This window comes from Aegilops tauschii, chromosome 3 (assembly GCF_002575655.3).
Source record: "Aegilops tauschii subsp. strangulata cultivar AL8/78 chromosome 3, Aet v6.0, whole genome shotgun sequence".
Taxonomy (NCBI): Eukaryota; Viridiplantae; Streptophyta; class Magnoliopsida; order Poales; family Poaceae; genus Aegilops; species Aegilops tauschii.
Window position 1 is genome coordinate 404,049,904 of NC_053037.3, and position 22,074 is coordinate 404,071,977.

At 45.1% G+C, this 22,074-nt stretch overlaps 1 protein-coding gene and 1 pseudogene across 2 annotated transcripts; both read right to left on the reverse strand.

The window, feature by feature from the left end:
- Window positions 1–14,195: 14,195 nt before the first annotated feature.
- On the reverse strand, window positions 14,196–17,735 carry LOC109748383 (ultraviolet-B receptor UVR8). Of its 2 annotated transcripts, none has more exons than XM_020307416.4 (5): window positions 17,065–17,735; window positions 16,779–16,958; window positions 16,068–16,103; window positions 15,827–15,946; window positions 14,196–15,728 (listed from the first exon to the last, which is right to left on the reverse strand). In XM_020307416.4, exons 1-5 carry the CDS (start codon window positions 17,587–17,589, stop codon window positions 14,430–14,432), a joined length of 2,160 nt encoding a protein of 719 aa, XP_020163005.2. In that variant the 5' UTR covers window positions 17,590–17,735; the 3' UTR covers window positions 14,196–14,429. The 2 variants fall into 2 exon arrangements, with proteins under 2 accessions (XP_020163005.2, XP_020163006.1); XM_020307417.4 differs by having other exon boundaries at window positions 15,827–15,954; window positions 17,065–17,331.
- LOC109748384 (CASP-like protein 3A1) lies at window positions 17,656–20,429 on the reverse strand (annotated as a pseudogene).
- Between the last annotated feature and the right edge of the window lie 1,645 nt (window positions 20,430–22,074).

A 22,074-nucleotide genomic window follows, 5' to 3' on the forward strand; every position in this document is an offset into this window, starting at 1 on the left:
CTGATGTTATGATAAATTGCAATTGCTTCAATGACTGAGATTATAGTTTGTTAGTTCTCAATAAAGTTACTGATTCATACTTGGCATTGTGAATAGATTATTACTTGAGCATAAGAAATCATATGACAATATCCATATATGTTGTTGTTATGAGAATAATCATGATGCCCTCATGTCCGTATTTTATTTTATCGACACCTCTACTTCTAAACATGTGGACATATTTATCGTTATCAGCTTTCTCTTGAGGACAAGCGAGGCCTAAGCTTGGGGGAGTTGATACGTCCATTTTGCATCATGCTTTTATATCAATATTCATTGCAATATGGGTTGTTATTACACGTTATGTCACAATACTTATGCCTATTCTCTCTTATTTTACAAGGTTTACATAAGGAGGGAGAATGCCGGCAGCTGGAATTCTGGGCTGGAAAAGGAGCAAATATTAGAGACCTATTCTGCACAACTCCAAAAGTCCTGAAACTTCACGAAAGTCATTTTTGAAAATAATAAAAAATACTGAACGGAAGAAATACGTCAGGGGCCACCACCTGCCCACGAGGGTGGGGGCACGCCCCTGCCTTGTGGGCCCCCTATTGGCTCTCCGGCGGCCATCTTCTGCTATATGAAGTCTTTCGTCGAGGAAAAAAATCATAAGCAACCTTTCGGGACGAGACTCCGCCGCCACGAGGCGGAACCTTGGCGGAACCAATCTAGGGCTCCGGCAGAGCTGTTCTGTCGGGGACACTTCCCTCCGGGAGGGGGAAATCATCGCCATCGTCATCACCAACGCTCCTCTCATCGGGAGAGGGCAATCTCCATCAACATCTTCACCAGCACCATCTCCTCTCAAAACCCTAGTTCATCTCTTGTATCCAATTCTTGTCTCCAAGTCTGGGATTGGTGGTAGTGTTGATTACTCCTTGTAGTTGATGCTAGTTGGTTTATTTGGTGGAAGATCATATGTTCAGATCCTTTATGCATATTAATACCCCTCTGATTATGAACATGAATATGCTTTGTGAGTAGTTACGTTTGTTCCTGTGGACATTGGAGAAGTCTTGCTATTAGTAGTCATGTGAATTTGGTATTCGTTCGATATTTTGATGAGATGTATGTTGTCTATCCTCTAGTGGTGTTATGTGAACGCCGACTACATAACACTTCACCATTATTTGGGCCTAGAGGAAGGCATTGGGAAGTAATAAGTAGATGATGGGTTGCTAGAGTGACAGAAGCTTAAACCCTAGTTTATGCGTTGCTTCGTAAGGGCCTGATTTGGATCCATATGTTTCATGCTATGGTTAGGTTTACCTTAATACTTTTGTTGTAGTTGCGGATGCTTGCAATAGAAGTTAATCATAAGTGGGATGCTTGTTCAAGTAAGAACATCACCCAAGCACCGGTCCACCCACATATCAAATTATCAAAGTACCGAACGCGGATCATATGAACGTGATGAAAACTAGCTTGACGATAATTCCCATGTGTCCTCGGGAGCGCTTTTCTCTATATAAGAGTTTGTCCAGGCTTGTCCTTTGCTACAAAAAGGATTGGGCCACCTTGATGCACTTTATTTACTTTTGTTACTTGTTGCTCGTTACAAATTATCCTATCACAAAACTATCTGTTACCTATTATTTCAATGCTTGCAGAGAATACCTTGCTGAAAACCACTTATCATTTCCTTCTGCTCCTCATTGGGTTCAACACTCATACTTATCGAAAGGACTACGATAGATCCCCTATACTTGTGGGTCATCAATCCTACAAGCAGCCAGGCGCTGATACCAAAGCTGTTAGGACCCCGATCCTAAGTCACACCGATCTAGCCTGTAACACATCATATCACTTTGCAGCCTCAGGCACGGTATTCCCACGGGTGCCACCTTACCTGGCCCGGGACCGTTTGTGCCTTTTGACTCAAGTATATGATAGTGTCGCCAGCATCCATATGACAGAGAACTCGGGCCGACATGACTAGTCGTAAACCCAAAGTGGCACTAACTTACAGGGACAGGCATAAATGACCCAGCAACGAACATGTTGGTCATCAGCGAGTGAATCTGGGCTGTAGCAGCTGGGCTAACAGGACTCTGGAGAATCTGGGCTGTAGCAGGCTAACAGGACTCCGGTAGACACCGCGTGACATTTCCCCGAAGGGGCAGACACAGGAACAAAGAAGGACACATGCCGGCCAGCCTAAGTGTTCCGAAGCAGTAGCAGGCTACCATGGCTCAGTGGAAGCACTAGGAGACATTTCCCCATAAGAGAGGCTACCAAGAATAAACAACTAGATAGTCGGATCCCACACATACCAAGCATTTCAAAATCATACACACAATATGCTCGATATGTGCAAATACAACATGGCATCACAACAAAACTCTATGACTCAAAGTATTTATTCATAAGGCTCCGAAGAGTCAGATATTACAAACATGGGTCTGATGCCCCAACATTCAAGTCATACAAGAAATAAGCACATGCGGAAGCTTAACTTGTCTGAGTATAGACAACTACAAATGAAAAAGGCTGAGAAGCCTGACAATCTACAAGACCTTCCCAAGGGTACAAGATCGTAGCTGAGGTAACAAGCTAAACGTCGAAGTCCATGCGGAACTACTAGTGAGACTGAAGTCTCTCTGCAAAACATAAATTAAGCAAACGTGAGTACAAATGTACCCAGCAAGACTTACATCAGAACTAGCTACATATGCATCGGTATCGACAAAGGGGTGGTGGAGTTTAACTGCAGCAAGCCAGCTTTGACTCAGAGGCTAACCTGAACTACGACTGCAAGTAACTCTTTTGAGGTGGCGCACACGAGTCCACATATTCACCATATCAATACACCACTATGGATCCGCTCTCGTCTCCCTACGAGAACGCCATCCATAGCACTCACGCTTTTCTTGCGCATTTTAGACTATCAACTTTCACTTGTCTATGAACTGTACATGCAACCCAGAAGTCCTTTACTGCCGACGTGGCTATTTGAATAGATGATGTTAACCCTGCAGGGGTGTACTTCTTCACACATGCTCTCGCCACTTACCACCATGTACACATCGTGTATCTCGGCAACCTTCAAGCGGAAGCCTGGCGAGGGAGTCGGCCACGACCTGACTAACCACACAAGTCTCTAGTCCAGGTTTATCACCTATTCGGGTTCCATCCGCAAGGAGATCCGGGCGGGGTGTCGCTCACGGCCCCAAACGATATGAGCAGGGTTCCCAAGCCCACCAAACGGGCGACGCTTGGTACACCATGCCACTGCACCTAGTCTGTCCCAAGCCCACCTGTATCGGGTGCCACTTGGTAGACTACTAGCACTACCTACAAACACCAGAAACTAGTTGCAACTCCTGGACAGAGATCAGGTTGATTAATAAGTCGAGAGGGGCACTTAAGCATTCCAATGTGTGGTAGTAACTGTTCATGGATCACAAACACAGAACTCAGTTCCTGAGGATGTTTCAATGAGACAACCCACCATGTACTCCTACATGGCCTCTCATCGCTACCTTTATGAAATCGTGTTCACACACTTAGCTCTCAATAGTAGGACATGTTCACCACATTCCAATTCATCCCCGATGAATCAGACCTGACTCAACTCTAAGCAGTAGCAGGCATGACAACAAGCATGAATGAGTAGGCACATCAGGGCTCAAACAACTCCTACTCATGCTAGTGGGTTTCATCTATTTACTGTGGCAATGACAGGTCATGCAGAGGAAAGGGGTTCAACTACCGCAGCTTGTAACTGTTGAAACGTTGTTGTCCTAATGCAGTAAAAGAGAGCAGGAGCGAGAGAGTGGGATTGTATTGGAATGAACAAGGGGGTTTTGCTTGCCTGACACTTCCGAAGATAGTATAGCGCTTCATCGGTGTCATCGATCACATCGTCGAAGCAACGTCTACTGAGAGGGGACAATTACCGGCAACAGAGAGAAAACACAATCAATGCAATGCAACAATATTATGCATGAATGTGACATTGCAATATGCTGTAGATTGAGCTAAATGCAACTAGCAACAAGTTAAAAGAAGTTGGTTTGAACCCTAGGTTCAAATTCAAACTCCACATGTGGTTATTTAAATGCATTTAATTGATTTAACCAATTCAGCAACTTTAAGTTGTTCCAACATGCATGAAAATGATACAGATGGAAAGATTGGATTTTTCTGATCATTTTTCATATATAAATTATTTCATTTGGAGTTATGGTTTAATTACTATGAATTTTTGAAGTTTAGGACATTTTCTGGAATTTCCCGGATTAAATTAAATCCAGAAAATAGCTTATTGCATCAGCACTGTGTCATGATGATGTCAGTAGGTCAACAGGGCCGGTCCAGGTCAAACCTGACCTGTGGGACCCACCTGTTAGTGACTCAGGGCTAATCCTATTTTAGTTAAACCTATACTAGGTAATTAGCAGGGGCTGGCCCCACATGTCAAAGACCCAGGGCAGGTCAAACCCCTGGTCAACAAGGCCTAACACGCTGGCGGCTCATCGCCGGCGACGACAGAGATGGCGGGGTGGCTCAGAAATGCTCCTCCGACGACCAAATCGGCGGCGGAGAGCACCTACAGGACCAGCACGTTGCAGCGCATCTAAAGGAGGCAGCGACAGGTGCCGGGGTGCAGTGTAGCGGCAGCGGCGACGGGCGGAGCGGCGGCCGGAGTTCGGCCGTGAACGGGGAGGCGGTTCTGGCGCACAGCAGGACGAGCGAGTGTGTGCGTTCGGCTCCTGGGAGCGTGCTGAGCACGACGACAACCTCGAACGCGAGCTTTGCTAGCTCTGTCCACGGCGGCCTCATGACCGCCGGCGAGCACAACTCGGCTCTGGTGCATCTACGGCTAGAGCGCGAAAACAATGCGGGAAGGAGAGGGGAATCGACCGGAGGCTCACAACGCATCGTTTGGTGGTTTCATCGGGCTCGGGGAGGCCTCGGAGGCGATGTACGGGCGGCGGCGATCTCCGGTGGCCGACGAGGGAAACGGCGGTGTTGGCAGCGTCCAGGGGCTTCCGGCGTCGTGAGGATCGGTGAGGAGGAAGAGGGCATCGGAGCGGAGCTCGTATACTGCTCGGGGTATCGTCGGGACGGCGGTGGCCGTGGTGGTGCTGTACGGAGATAGCAGAGGAGGGGGATGGACACGGGGAGAGTGAGAGAGGGGCCATGGGTGTGCGTGGTGTCTCCGGGGGCGTCCAGGGAGAAGCGGCAAGCAGGAGGTGGCCGGGGCGCGTGGCCGCGCGCGCCGGGCGCATGCCCCTGTCCTCCTGGCACGAGGAAGGGGACGACTAGCACTGGCCAGTCGGCTTGGCCGGCTTGCTGGGCCAGAACAACTGGGCCGCCAGGTAAGTGGCCCAGGTAAGACTCTTTTCCATTTCTGTTTTCCTTTTCTGTTATTTGTTTTGATTTAGTTTTAAGCACTAAACCATTTTGCTTTCTTCTGATAATTTTGCAGGGACTAAAAGGATTATTCCAAAGCCCCTCACAATTTCCCAGAATTATTGGACACATATTCAATATATGGCAAATATAAATTCAATGCAAATAGTTATTGCATTAGCTTCAAATGCCCAAAATGAATATTTATGAGCTCCTAAAAATATTGGTTTGAATTTTACCTCTGGCCAATATTTTCAGAGAGAAACATGAACATTTTCTTGGACCTATTTGAAGCAATTTTTATCTTGGTCATTTTCAGAAATGATTTCTGAGGCTTTCACATGTCCCCATTTCAAATTCATTGAAATTTAAATATGATGCACACATTACTAGCTAGCCCAGAGCAAACCAGAAATAGGGATGTGACACAGAGGGGTGCCGACACACGGTGTGGAATAAGCTGTGTCTTGTGTGGCACCCCTCCCCACATATATATAGGTGTGGGAGGGGAGGAGGTAGCCACTAGGGTGCCCAATAGGGTCGGCGGCCACCCTAGGGTTTTCCTAGTGGTGCCCCCCCCCCTTCCATATAATGCATTTGGGAGAAGGAAAGGGGGAGGCGCCCCCAATCCTTCCTTTCTCCCTTCCGGATATATGGTAGGAGGAGGTGGCGCCTTCCCCTTCAATCTAATTGGGTGCGGCTGCCATAAGGGGGGCGCACCAGCCCATGTGGGCTGGTGTGCTCCCCTCTACTTGGCCCACTAAGGCCCAATACTCTCACAGTGCCTCCGGAACCCCTTCCAGCATTCCGATAACTTTTCGGTGCATTTCAAACTATTCCGGAGACCAAATATCATCGTCCTATATATCAATCTTTACCTCCGGACCATTCCTCGTCATGTTCGTGATCACATCCGGGACTCTAAACAACATTTGGTCACCAAAGCACATAACTCATATAATACCAAATCGACATCGAACATTAAGTGTGTGGACCCTATGGGTTCGAGAACTATGTAGACATGACCGAGACACCTCTCCAGTCAATAACCAATAGCGGAACCTGGATTCCCCTATTGGCTCCTACATATTCTATGAAGATCTTTATCGGTCGAACCGTTATGACAACATACGTAATTCCCTTTGTCCATCAGTATGTTACTTGCCCGAGATTCGATCGTCGGTATCTCTATACCAAGTTCAATCTCGTTACCGAAAAGTCTCTTTACTAGTTCCGTAATACATCACCTTGTGACTAACTCCTTAGTCATTTGCTTGCAAGCTTATGATGTGTATTAACGAGAGGGCCCAGAGATACCTCTTCGATACTCGGAGTGACAAATCGTAATCTCGATCTATGCCAACTCAACAAAGACCTTCAGAGATACCTATAGAGCATCTTTATGATCACCCAATTACCTTGTGATGTTTGATAGAACACAAGATATTCCTCCAGTATCCAGGAGTTGCATAATCTCATAGTCGAAGGAATATGTATTTGACATGAAGAAAGTAATAGCAATAAAACTGAACGATCATTATGCTAAGCTAACGGATGGGTCTTGTCCATCACATCATTCTCCTAATGATGTGATCCCGTTATCAAATCACAATATATGTCCATGGTTAGGAAACCTTAACCATCTTGGATCAACGAGCTAGTCTAGTAGAGGCATACTAGGGACACGGTATCTGTTTATGTATTCACACATGTATTTAAGTTTCCGATCAATACAATTCTAGCATGAATATTAAACCTTTATCATGAATAAGGAAATATAAAATAAAAACTTTATTATTGCCTCTAGGCATATTTCCTTCAGCATGTCTGGCTATTGTGTCTACCTCGGGCCATCCCTCATCTCGTGGCCGTCTAAGCGATAGCCCACAAGATCACAGGGTGCACCCCCGAGCTCATGACTCCCACACAACTCTGTTTGACCTAATTCCACCTCTATAAATTCCTAAATATTCCCAAACCAACAGAGACACACCCGAGACAGTTTTTCTGCCACCGCAAGCCTCTGTTCTTCCGTGATCCCATCTGGAGGCCTTTTCCGGTACTCCGCCGAAGGTGGAATCAATCACGGAGGGCTTCTACAATGACCTTGCTGCCCTTTCGATGATGCGTGAGTAGTTCACCACCGACCTACGGTTCCATAGCTAGTAGCTAGATGGCTTCTTCTCTCTCCTTGATCTTTAATACCATATTCCCCTCGATGTTCTTGGAGTTATATCCGATGTAATCTTCTTTTGCGATGTGTTTATTGGGATCCGATGAATTGTGGGTTCATAATCAGATTATTCATTGAAAATAATCGAGTCTTTTCTGAACTTTATTATGCATGATTATTATAGCTTTGTATTTCTCTCCGATCTATGTGTTTGGTTTGGCCAACTAGATTGATTTATCTTCAATAAGAGAGGTGCTTTGTGATGGGTTCAATCTTGCGGTGTCCTCACCCAGTGACAAAAGGGGTAGCGATGAAAGTATTTGTATTGTTGTTGTTAAGGGCAAAATGATGGGGTTTATTCATATTGATCGAGTTTACTTTGTCTACATCATGTCATCATACTTCATGCATTACTTTGTTTGTTATGAACTTAATACCTAGAGAGGCAAGTATAGAAGCGCTCTCGAAGTGGAGTAATATAGTAGTAGATGCAAAGTCGTTTTGGTCTACTTGTCATGGACGTGATGTCTATATACATGATCATTGCCATGAATAACATCGTAACTATGCACTTTCTATATATTGCCCGATAGTAATTTGTTTACCCATCGTAGCTATCTATTCGAGAGAGAAGCCTCTAGTGAAAACTATGACCCCGGGGTCTACTTAATCATATTTCTAAAACCAAAAATAACTTCTGCAATTTATTTACTTTTTTATCTATCTACCACTACAAGATTTAACCCTTGCAAGTAACAAGTTCAAGGGGATTGTCAACCCTCTTGCCCGCGTTGAGTGCAAGTATTTGCTTTTGTGTGTGCAGGTGTTGTTCACTAGGTTTTGAGTGATTCTCCTATTGGTTCAATAAACCTTGGTTCTTATTGAGGGAAATACTTATCGCCGCTATATTGCTTCACCCTTCCTCTTTGGGGAAAATCCCGACGCAGCTATAACAATCATACATAATAAAGTTCAGAAAAGACTCAATTACTTTCAATGAGTAATCCAATCATAAACTCATAATTCATCGGATCCCAATAGACACACCTCAAAAGAAGATTACATCGGATAGAACTCCAAGGAAAACATTGTTTTGAAGATCAAAGAGAGAGAAGAAGCCATCTAGCTCATCACTATGGACCCGTAGGTATGTGGTAAACTACTCACACATCATCGGAGGTGCAGCAAGGTTGTGAAGGAAATATACCCTAGAGGCAATAATAAAGTTATTATTTATTTCCTTATATCATGATAAATGTTTATTATTCATGCTAGAATTGTATTAACCGGAAACATGATACATGTGTGAATACATAGACAAACAGAGTGTCACTAGTATGCCTCTACTTGACTAGCTCGTTGATCAAAGATGGTTATGTTTCCTAGCCATAGACATGAGTTGTCATTTGATTAACGGGATCACATCATTAGGAGAATGATGTGATTGACTTGACCCATTCCGTTAGCTTAGCACTCGATCGTTTAGTATGTTGCTATTGCTTTCTTCATGACTTATACATGTTCCTATGACTATGAGATTATGCAACTCCCGTTTACCGGAGGAACACTTTGTGTGCTACAAAACGTCACAACGTAACTGGGTGATCATAAAGGTGCTCTACAAGTGTCTCCGAAGGTACTTGTTGGGTTGGCGTATTTCGAGATTAGGATTTGTCACTCCGAGTGTTGGAGAGGTATCTCTGGGCCCACTCAGTAATACACATCACTATAAGCCTTGCAAGCATTGTGACTAATGAGTTAGTTGCGGGATGATGTATTACGGAACGAGTAAAGAGACTTGCCGGTAACGAGATTGAACTAGGTATCGAGATACCGACGATCGAATCTCGGGCAAGTAACATACCGATGACAAAGGGAACAACGTATGTTGTTATGCGGTCTGACCGATAAAGATCTTCGTAGAATATGTGGGAACCAATATGAGCATCCAGGTTCCGCTATTGGTTATTGACCGGAGAGGTGTCTCGGTCATGTCTACATAGTTCTCAAACCCGTAGGGTCCGCACGCTTAACGTTACGGTTTTATTATGAGTTTATGTATTTTGATGTACCGAAGGAGTTCGGAGTCCCGGATGAGATCGGGGACATGACGAGGAGTCTCGAAATGGTCGAGACGTAAAGATCGATATATTGGACGACTATATTCGGACTTCGGAAAGGTTCCGAGTGATTCGGGTATTTTTCGGAGTACCGGAGAGTTACGGGAATTCGTATTGGGCCTTAATGGGCCATACGGGAAAGGAGAGAAAGGCCCCAAAGGGAGGCTGCACCCCTCCCCATGGACTAGTCCGAATTGGACTAGGGAGGGGGGCGCCCCCTTCCTTCTTTCTCCTTCTCCCTTCCCTTTTCCTACTCCAACAAGGAAAGGAGGAGTCCTACTCCCGGTGGGAGTAGGACTCCCCCCTTGGCGCGCCCTCCTCCTTGGCCGGCCGCCTTCCCCCTTGCTCCTTTATATACGGGGGCAGGGGGGCACCCCATAGACACAACAGTTGATCATTGATCTTTTAGCCGTGTGCGGTGCCCCCCTCCACCATATTACACCTCGATAATATCGTAGCAGTGCTTAGGCGAAGCCCTGCGTCGGTAGAACATCATCATTGTCACCACGCCGTCGTGCTGACGAAACTCTCCCTCAACACTCGGCTGGATCGGAGTTCGAGGGACGTCATCGAGCTAGACGTGTGCTGAACTCGGAGGTGCCGTACGTTCGGTACTTGATCGGTCGGATCGTGAAGACGTACGACTACATCAACCGCGTTGTGTTAACGCTTCCGCTATCGGTCTACGAGGGTACGTGGACAACACTCTCCCCTCTCGTTGCTATGCATCACCATGATCTTGCGTGTGCGTAGATTTTTTTTGAAATTACTACGTTCCCCAACAGGTTGATGTAGTGGCCCTCCGTGATTGATTCCCCCTCCGACAGGGTACCCAAAAAGGCCTCCAGATGAGATCGTGGAAGAACGATAGCTTGCGGCGGCCGCATAATTGTTTCGGGTCTCTCTCTGATGGTTTTGGTATTTATGAGAATATATAGAAGTGGAATTAGGTCAAACGGAGTTATGGGGGGTCCACAAGCTCAGGTGGAGCGCCCCCAAGTGGGCGCGTCGTGTGAGCATGTGGCTCTCCCGTACATCTTCTGGCCTCCTCCCGAAGCTTCTAGGGTCCCTTCTAGTCCAAAAAGTCAACGTAAAGTTCCATCGTGCTTGGACTTTGTTTTGTATTGTTTTTCTGCAAAACAATAAAATATACAAAAACAGGAACTCACACTGAGCACTGAGTTAATAGGTTAGTTCCCAAAAATGATATAAAATTACTTATAAAGTACTCCCTCCGTCCGGTCAAAAGTGTACATCTAGAGATTTTAGGACAAATTATGGAGTGAAGCTAAAAATGCATTGGAAAGGTGCAAGCCACCATCTCTCTCCACTTTAATTACCCAACCCCAATGAGCTAAGTGCATGTAGAAATTAAGAAGACCATGTGTAGATTGTTATTGGTCTTTGATTACCGTGTGATGAGAGAGAAGTAATTTTTTCTACTTTAAAGTGCATTGGGAAGATAGAAATACACTCTTTTCTGGACAAATTTTGAAGCCAAATGTACACTCTTCACCGGACGGAGGGAGTATCTAAGATTGATAATATAATAACATGAAAAAAATCAAAAATTATCGATATGTTGGAGACGTATCGTCACCTCACCGACCTGCTAGGTCATCTCGACTGGAGTTTTTTATGTGTTAACTAGGGGCTCATAAATTTTTATGTGTTGTTTTTAAGTATTTTTTTCTAAGTCATTGCAAAGCCTTTTTTTACCACTCGTTTTTGACTAGTGTGTATGGTCAAATAGTCGGATAGTCTGATTTATCTCTAAAGCTGCTCGAGTTTATTCCGCTAACTGGCTTGAGAAGCACTTCGCCTTTGGGAAAGGGAGGTTGAAGCCGAAGGCTGACCCACTTGAAGTCTAGAGATTGGATGTGTCATGTTAAAGCACGAAGGAAGCAAAAAATTAATTTTAAGAACAATTTGGATTGGCACCAAAAAACTTGACTTAATTTAGACGTAAAGTTTTTACATATTTTTTTTGGTTTTCCGCGCTTATGACACTTTTAACCTATTCGTCTTCCTTTATCCCCTTTTTACTTAGCAGGTCACGGACCAACAAAATATTTAGCTTCCATAGATGTAAAAGCTGAAAGCACACACAAAACATAGTTAGTCAACTAATCACATTGTCATTAACACCAAAACCCTCATTATAGGTGGTTGTCCTTTCATGATGCAGGAAAGCCATCGCAAACGCTTTCGATCCATTAGAAGCGGGTGAAGCCGCTCGCCTAATGACCCTTCCGGCGAAGAAAGTGACGACTACTACGAGCATCGACGTCACCACTATAGAGTACAAATGGGGTCATGCAATACCCTTTCAATAGAAATAAGGGAGACACCTTTCCTTCGAGTTCAAGCAACTCGTCTTCAATCGCTTCTCCGGGGACTCCAATCCTTTGAAGTTCCTGGAAGTGTACTCCATGACAATCCGTGTCGCAGGAGGCGGGCCCATGGAGATGTGTAACATATTTCCGCTCACACTCTCTGAAATTGCACATACATGTTTCTTCAACCTAAGGAGGGCATGTAAATATAGTGATAAGCCCCGTACGAGGTAATAAAAGAAGTCTTCATTTGATCCGCCTCTTTCATTTTGATCTGGTGATAGTCTGAATAGGCATCTAGAAAACATATGCATCGTAGCTAGTCATGAAATTGATTACATGATTGATACGGCGAAGAGCGAAAGAATCCTTGAGCCTTGTTGAGGGGTTGATAAGCAACACACACACACACACCAAATATTGTTCTTCTTAGGAACCATGACCGGGTTCGACAATTGTTCTGGGTGAAGAACTCCTTTGATGACTCCGAATATGATGATATTGGTGTTTTCTTCTCCAATGGCCTTACACTTGTCTACAACAAGGCGACGAAGGATATGTTTGACCGACTTCACACTCTTGATGACGTTGAGGGAGTGCTCAGCGATCTTTTGGAACACCCGACATGTTAGATAATTTCCATGCAAAGATGTCCTAGACTCCTAGTTCTGACGGTTGAATTTGATGAGCATGCTTTCCTATTGGGCCGCAAGGTCGGACTCGATCTAGGCCGTTTTGGACGGTTCCACGAGGTGGATCTGGACCTTTTGGTGTCTCTGGCCGACTGAATGAAGGCCCGGTAGCATCTTACTTGGTGGAGACAATTCAGCGTCAACTGACTTTTGGATCTCTGTCGGCTCCTTAGATGTGATTAAGGATTCGCCAATGCTCACATTGGTGACATCTCACCCGTTGGAGGGCTCAAAATCGCCCGAGACGGTGATGACCCCATTGGGACCTAGCATCTTGAGCTTGACATAGACGTACCCACGTGCAAATTTTCCTGATGAAATGGCGTTCACGACATCCTTGGAAAAAGAAACAAAATGAGTGCCCCAAATAACTTTCAAAAACAACTTTTTTGGAACATCGATTTTTTCTGCTGAGCATTGCAAAATGTTATTTATTCACGAAACTTTGCATGTAGGTGAAACACTCATCAATGTCATTTGTCACACAATTTTTTAAACTTCTTTGCTATTTAGAGGTAGTCTCTGACTTATGTAACTTATTTGCCGGTGGTAGATCACCTACACTGTTCTTGTTGTCTATGGCCCTCACCCCTCGGTTTATATAGATACCGAAACTGCCTAGAGTTTACATAAGTCTGTTGCATCTAAGGACAATCGTGCCAAAGTCTACCTCTAAATCTCTGGAGTAGACGCCAAGTCTTCAGGATCTTTCATCTTGGCTTCTCCTGGGCCCAACGAACGAGGCCCACTGGTTTATATTTACGGAGGGTCCTCGGCCCAGCCCATATGGCTGGGAGTCGATGTGGCTAACACCCCCTAGTTAGGATACCATCACTCTGTTCTATAATGTAATGCATAAAGATTTTTTGAAAACTCAAGCATCACAAACTTTGACCAAATTTCCAGAGGAAAATATTTACATCTAGAATGTCAAGCTTATATCATTAGATTCATCAAGATGAACTTTCATACATTATATATTTTTTATTGTAGATATAAATAGTTATCTCTAAAAACTTGGTCAAAGTTATGAAAATTTGACTTTTCAAAAAATCTATACGCACTAAATTGTGGAACAGAGGGAGTATTAGATAATGGAACTGGGTGATCTCATTCGACTACATAGAATCAGTTTCCAAAGCTACCGAGATCACCAGCTGTTTGGTGCAAATCAACTCCCAAACTACTTCAATAGAACCCATGTCACCTTTTAAAACCTATCGCTTCCAACAGAACAAAAATGTTAAATGAAAAAACAATGCAAACAAGTGGTCAAACCCTATTTTAGGTTCACGACACAAGCGAGATAGATATTCACTTGAGTAAGTTGTCTGATGATAAAACATCAAAAGACACTATATTTGCCGGCTGCTACCAATCTAACTGTGGTTTTTTAGTTGCTAGTGTTGCCATATAAGTATATAGCTGATCTTAGATAATGTACATAGTGAGAATAATTAACACGGAGAAATAACACGATAAACCCTACAATTATGCGATAGCACAGATCGTGCCCATAAATTGGTCAGCCAAGTGACCATCAGTGGTAGGTGATATACCAAATAATTGGTCTACGTTGCAGTAGAAAGTTTGACAAACTAGGTGAAACAACAGGTTTGCACAGAGAGCTTATTGCGATTTTAACACATAATATAGGTTGGATTCTGTACAGTGAAAATGCAGTTTATAACAACTGTCTTCCAACTCACTGACCACGCGGGGTTTGCCTCCCTGCAGAGAGTGAAACAATGCATTCCTGGACCATCACTTGAACTTTTCTCTTGAGAAGCTTGTCCTTCACACCAGAAAGCATGCTACGGTAAAACATCTCCAAGCGAGCGAGTTCATCAGTATCTGACGAATCCAAGATGTTCTCAAATTCCTTCCTGATGTCAAAGACTGCAGACTCTTGAAGTGAACGAGGAAGCGTCCTTTCGTCCATTGGCTTGCGGAATATTGAAATGTGAAGTATGTTGGCATATCTCTCCATGAGTGTCAGTTTTGACCTAAGGAACTGTAGCTCCTCTGAGGCAGCAGATAACTTCAGCTCCAGCTCGGTGTTAGTGCGGTCATTCGCTCTTGATGTCGATGCCTGCCCTTGGTCCTCATGAATCTCTTGGAAGTTCTCATCAAGAGGAGGCCACATCACAACGCATGGAGTGTAACTGTCAGTAGTCTGGTCTCTCCCAAGCACGCCGCTGCGGCCACGGCCCCATGCCCACATCCTGTACCCCTCACCGGCAACAAGAACAGTGTGGGCAGCTCCACAGGCAACCTGCACTGGACCCAGAAACTTGAACCCATTCGTCTCAGGAGACTGAACTCTTATGGGGTACAGAGCATCCCCTGCGTCCATTCCTGAAAAGCTAGCATCTGGGCACAATCCGAGACCTCTCTCCATTCCCCAGCACCACACCTCTCCATCGGAGGAGACGACTGCCGTGTGGAACAATCCACAATCAAGAGAGATGAGGAAGGAACCAGTGGGCAAGCCGTCAACAGGCTGCGGGGAGCAGATGGTCGCAGTTGTTCCATGGCCAAGCTGTCCATTGTCGCCAATGCCAAATGTCCAGCACCGAGATTCAAGATCCTGATCAAAAGACTTCTTATTGGTGAGCACAGCAGTGTGCCAAGCTCCGCATGCAATTTCATACACCTCCCATGAAGAGCCCTCACTAAATTCTGAGATGAGCACGGGACGAGACCTGCTTTCCTTGTCACCCAGACCCAACTGCCCATGGTTGTTGTTGCCCCAGGAATAACAGACAAGGTCACCTCCTGTATATGTTTCTCCAGCGCTGACGGCAGCCACAACATGTTCATTACCGCAGGCAACCTTAACTACAGTGTGACCATGGAAATCCCACACAGGCAGTGGGGCTGAGGTAGCTGCTATACAAAACTCCCCATCATCAGTCTGCTGCGGGCAATTTCCCCACATCCACAGGGCCCCAAGACTGTCTATTGCGAATGACATCATGCCCCCAGCCTTCACAGAAGACAACTGTAACAGAACATACATCAGGATTAATCAAGCAGAAAATTCTCAAGCTTAGATTCTTGCAAACTGTTGATAGTTGAAAAGGGGTGCTTCTTTTATACCTTCAAAGGAGTCCGTGCAAGAGCATTCTGTTCTTCGTCCTGCAGTGTTTCAGGAGAACCCAAATCTTGAAAACCGTCGACTAAACATGGAGAAAGGGAATTCTCTTCTCCATAGCCAAGCTGACCGTCCGTTAGATAGTCAAGAAAGTTAAATAGTCGATAATGGCAACTTGGCAATGATATTACTAGAGCGATTTCGATATGACAAAGTTCCAAATAACACAAGCAGTATAAAGGATACAGATATTGTAGCCCCATGACCAGAGTGAGCCTTCATCTGCAATGTTGAAGAGTATTCATTACCAATGACATTTAACTATCAACCTTCATCATACTATATTTGGAAGTGTGTTTTGCTGCTACTGTTGAGGCTAAGAAATCATTTACGGATAAGACCAGTAAACCACTAAATAGGCACAACAAATAAAATAAAGTAATAAACTTATTTCTCATGCACCGAGAGCATAGAGAAACAAGGAATGTTTTGTGTACTGGATACTCTCACTGTATCAGTTCAGTCAGTAAAGCATGGTCAGTTCCCTAAAAAAAAGTAAAGCATGGTCAGGTCCAGACTACAGACCACACGCATCGTATGAAAGCTCAAAAGCTTGTGAAATGAAGAGAAATCACACATGGCCTGGACCCTGGGCATCATTTTAACTTACAAACTGCATCACCAGCAAATAAAACTGCCAGGTTAGCGGCAACCTTAAAATGGAATAAGGCAGTCTCACGTTTGGAGCCACTGTAAGATCAATTCCAGTTTTCAGGCTAGTGCATCTACCACTCTCCACAAGCCGCACAGACATCATAAATTCAGAATGCCGCAAGTACTTCAGACAGTATTTTCCCAACCCGAATTGCTGTACAACATTCTAGTTTCGCTTTTACTACCACGGAGAGAAGTACAGTAGCAGAAAAAGCGGACGAGATGGAGGCATAGAGCACGAACCGTCGAGCGCGAGGCTGTGGTACGCGCCGGCGGCGACGGCGGTGAACCTGGGCCGCTGCCTCCCCGCAGCAGGAGCAGCGACGGCGGGCACGACAGCGGTGGGCACGTGCACGTCCGCCTCGCGACCGGTGCCAAGGCGGCCGAACGTGCCCCGCCCCCATGAGTACAGCTCCCCGTTACCTGCAAGCCACGAACAAAAACCACCTCTCAGATCCCTAATTCCGGCCATGCCCGGAAGCATCCGCGTGACTGACTAAAGTGGCCAGGCGGGGGGCAATTTACTTACTGGTGAGTGCGAGCGTGTGGGCCTCGCCGGCGGCGACGGCGGACACCTTGGGCGGCATTTGCGGTGGAGTGGAGGAGACGGCGGGTGAGGAGCGGGAGGTAGAGTACAAGTGGAAGAAGAATCACCCGCGAGAGCAATGTGGCGGTTGAAAAGGAAGCTCGTGGAGAGGAGGGGAAGACGATAAAGGAGTCGACTCACTCGAGTGAATGAATCGAAACGGCAGAGTGAGTTGCGTGCGTGCGAGCGTGTCGTCTTCGCTTTTTCTCCGGAGCTTATCCTCTGATACTGCGTCACTGCACATACAGATATGGCTGCTGCTACCATGATGATAAGCGTCATTAAGTGGTTGGAATTTAGGAACAGGTAGGGGTATTTGCTGATTGGGAGTGCGATGTAGACAAGTGTCCACGTGTACTCACTACTGTCAATGTAGACAAGTGTCAGTGTAAACTTTCTTTTTTGGGGGCGCGTGGAATTGTCAATGTTTTTACTGAACTGAAGCGGCAACCAATGCAAACTCTGCATATATGATCAGAGCATCCTGGAGAAAAAACTCATGACACTACTCCAAAAACGCAAACTCGCAACACTGCAAATCAACATCCCAGGTGATGCCATCCATTGCACCGAGGGGGCTCCACTTTGCACAAGCAGCGAACTCACATGACTTCAGGACACTTTACAGGTTCAGGTTCGGCGCATCGTCCTAAAGGCGCAGCACCCTGGAAAGTTTTGAACTCCCTGCGAAGGAGTGTACTAGTTTGCCACCATCTAGTACTATCTCATATTCTCACAGATTTGACAGCCAGATCACATCGATTACGGCGGATGCCGCAAGGAAGGCGCAGCTGAGAAAGGCGCACGCGATGGAGGCTGCTGATAGGTCGCAGAAACGTGGCAAGGGCTTGCAGAAGTTGGGAAGCGCCGTGTGCCGGATGCCGGTGCGGTTCAAATTTGCGACGGCCGCCGCCGCTGACCCCGCGCTCAGCATCGCGTACGCAAAGACCTGCCATGATGCACCAGCCGTATCATTCTTCAATTCCGTTGAAATGTCAGACACTCGCAGAGTTCGAAAAGTTCAGATGTTATTTGTCAAAGCTAACAGAGGGTCATGATCTACTGAAGGCGCAACTGCCCAGATTTAGTCTCACGCTGCCTGGGAAACAAAGTTTGGAAGCAAACAAAAGCTTAAGGGCAAACATCGTAAAGAAAGCTTGCATTGGTAGGGGCACTGGAGTGATTCGGTGACTATTTTTATGTGGTAAACTTTCAGATTTCCTCAATCACTTCAATGTGACTTGTCAAATGGCATAGTGAATGCATCAGTGCTCAAAAGAAACAGATAAATGCGTCTTTTAAGCAGCATTAATTTTGATTGGGAGGAGTGCGAAAATAATCATATGCATGGTGCTACTAAGGATTCGGTAATGAATTAGTTGGTAGTTTGCTTGCTAAGATTTAATCTATGACTATTATAAATCATTCTTCATCTTATAGATAGCATGAGAAAACAATGCCGGATAAAAAAATATCAATGCCAAAAAAAACAAGATGTGCATTTACCATGTATCAACTCCTGCGAGGGCCAGTCAAGAAACGCCATACCAACTATGTAACAGAAAATTCAGAAAAAAAAATTCTGTACAAACATTAGTTTGCTCAAATATGATTTGCCTTTGCTCTTCACCTAGTTGGCTGCCACTCTGGAGTTTAACTCACAATATTTTGACGAAAAAGCAAACACCCCTTATGGACTTTTATTTTATATTTAGCACAACTGAATCCCTATACCGCCGCGCATGTACATGATACTCAATTTTGCTCATGCGTATTTCTAATAAAAGTGCAGAATATACTTATCTAAAATATGTTTATAAAGTGATATCAGTGTATTTCTCGAATGCATAAGACTAGGTGACAAAATGCACACTCACATGCACAAAAAAGTGATATGTTTATAAAGTGATATCAGTGTACAGTGATAAAGGACAGAATGGGAATACTTTGCAACATTGCACACTCACATGCACAAAAAACAGAATAATTTCTCTGCAAGCTATAAAAAGGATTCATTTTCTGTAGTCTTTTATGGATAGTGACAAACATTCCATCTAAATCAAGCAAGGAAACTTTTTTACCGCTTCATTCCTTCTTTTGCTAGTTTGTTGTTCTCTTTGCGTTTGTTTTTCTGACTTAGGTTTTTTGTTTGGTATGTAAAGACTGGCACCATTTTGATGATTTCTCCTAACACAAAATGATGCACATTTAAGTGCACATTCAAGAAAAAAAAGTAACGGAACTATTTTTATGTAGCCAACATATAGACATGGCAAGCTAGTGACAAGAGACTAAATAAATTGTGTACTAAGATGCCAGTTGCTAGCATGAGATTTCTTCAGTCGTAACTTAGAACTAACTCAACCAACCGCCTATCCTAGTACTGGCTACTGACCCACCCATAAAATACATAAGAGTATTACATAACATAGAGGAAACTGTCACTTTTATGCAGACATCACAAACAGGGAAATAAATTATGAAACAACATGACAAAAAAAAAATCTAATCATCAGAGCACAAATAACAATGATAATTACTAGACAATGCATATTCAGATCAAAATCACCATAACATACCTGATCACCAGCTAACAGCATCCAGGCATAGCGCCTGGATGAAACCACAGGAACTTTCTTCAAGGCCTTGTATGCAATCGACAGGAGTTGTGCTAGGGAGTAGGCAGCTGCTGCCGCAGATATCCCAACCAAGGATCTGAAGTTACGAACAACACCATCAGAACTCAGTATTCTGCACGGAGATTATTTACAGATTTCAAACTACAACAGTTCAAAGACTTACTTCAGCGAATCAGAGAGGGACCATTTGGCATAAGTGGAATCTCGATGCCAAAGATGATGAGACTACCCCGTTGCTTGGCGGAGACCATGAGCGACATTGAGAGCAGCGCCATCACCAGGGCTGCAGCTCTGGTTGCCACCATGGCCATGTCCAGCCGTGGACATCTTGGTGCTACAGATGTTGTGGGAGGCTCCGGCACCGCGCTGCTCCCCATGGCCGGCATCTGGATGCCAAGCTCCGAGCCATTCTGGCCATTAGCAAAGGAGCCCATTCCTGTTGCTCCAGGTTCTGGATTTGTGTTCCTAGAAGCTTTTGGCTATGCTTCCTTTTAGCATGGTGATGCAACTGAAGGGGGGGTTGGAGGATTCTAGTAAAAATATGTCTCTGGCTGAGAACCCATGTTATATGCATATATGATGCACCCGTGAGTGTTTTGTGTACTTGCTGTCACCATGCTATGACAAAAGCAGCACGGTTTTCGAGCTACCCAAGACCTGTAAGTTGTTTGCTAGCCTATCACTAGGATAAGATTTTAGCTGACAACTGCAGTTATCGCCAAGTGTCACCAGGATGTGTATTTTGTGCATTAAGAATAGTGCTAAGTGCTATAGTTATTGCAATAACAAAGCAATTGCGTGGGAATCTTTTCTTTTCTCTCCAAAGATTCGTGGGAATCTGCGTATTCTACCAAATGCAGTGGACTGAAAGGAGAAGGCAGAATTAGTAAGACTAAAAATTTGCAGTCACATGGGTTAGTTATTTGGGATACAATACGGTTGTCCAAATCATTAGGTAAGCCTACTTTAAGACTGATTTGGAGTATGGTTCTTTAAGGCAGAAGTGGGCGTCAGTTTTAATGGAGATCTACTACAAAGATTTAAGATCTCGCTCAGTACCCATGTAATCACTAGAAAACACACCTCTAGCATTGGATAAAAGTCAGAGAAATCTAACTGGAGCAGATCAAAACAGTGTTTCTTTGGCGACCTCGCCAAAGAAACACGCCGGCAAAGAGCAAAGTCATAAAAGACCAAACTTATACCTAAGCGAGGGAAAGGAAAAAAAACCAAAGCGATCAAAATAGTGATCAACAAACTACAACAACGACCGTATCTGCAAATGAGTTTCCATCATGATTTTGATAACGAGATTGGAGAACTAGGTATTGAACAAGTATCAGTGAAGCAAAGAACAGACCTTTAGTAGTTCAACGGCGGCCATTTTACAGAGCTGTAGGCTGCAGCCTGGGAACTTCGTAACTTTCCTCTCCGACATCATCTTCCTCACCATCTCTAGCTCACCCCACATGCCAGCAGCAGCGTATATGTTGGACAGCACTACATAAACCCCGTCATTCCATGGCTCAGCCGCTAGTAGTTGCTCGGCTGCCAACTTCCCAACATTCACATTGCAGTGCTTCTCGCATGCACCAAGCAATGTTCCCCAATCCCCATATCACCACATTTGCCTTCATCGGCATTCTGTGCTCCGCCAAGGCACGCGACTCATCCACCAAACCAACTCTACCAAGCATATCAACCACACACCGGTAGTGTTCAACGGTTGGTGCTACCTTAATCTCTCCATCTCCCATTTGCTTCAGCAAGCCCATCCCAGCATCTACCGGCCCTCTGTGTGAGCAAGCAGAGAGCACTGCCAACATCGTCACCCTGTTTGGCGGCACCCCTTCATTCCTCATTTCATCAAACATGCTTAGTGCACGCTGCTCCTCACCATGTGTTGCAAGTCCTGTAATCATGGTTGTCCATGACGACACATATTTGAGAGGCATTCTCGTGAACACCCTCCCTGCAAGGTCTGTGCGGCCGCACTTGGCATAATATCGACCAACGCGTTGGAGAGAGTCACGTCAAACCGGCCTGACCGCTTGCATTGTAACATGCACTTGTGCAGCTGCTCTACCAAGCGAATATCTCCAACGGCGCAGCAAGACCACATGAAACTCACCATGGTCAAATCATCTGGTACCACGCCACACCTCCGCAGCTTGACAAACAATTTCACGGCTCGCTGGATTTCCCAGGTTGAGAGAGGCCGCTTATGATGGCGTTCCACGAACCGAGTCCCCGGTGCGGATTTTCGTCGAACACCCTGCGGGCGGCATCCAGGTCGCCAGCCTTGGCGTAGCAG

Bases quoted from the DNA above. Each gene is read 5' to 3' on its own strand.
- LOC109748383 (XM_020307416.4), bottom strand. From the start codon at position 17,589: ATGCAGAGTTTGCATTGGTTGCCGCTTCAGTTCAGTAAAAACATTGAC. The intron at 16,959-17,064 runs GTAAGTAAATTG...CGTGGCTTGCAG, and splicing joins CCACACGCTCGCACTCACCA to GTAACGGGGAGCTGTACTCA. The intron at 16,104-16,778 runs GTTCGTGCTCTA...TCAACATTGCAG, and splicing joins CCACAGCCTCGCGCTCGACG to ATGAAGGCTCACTCTGGTCA.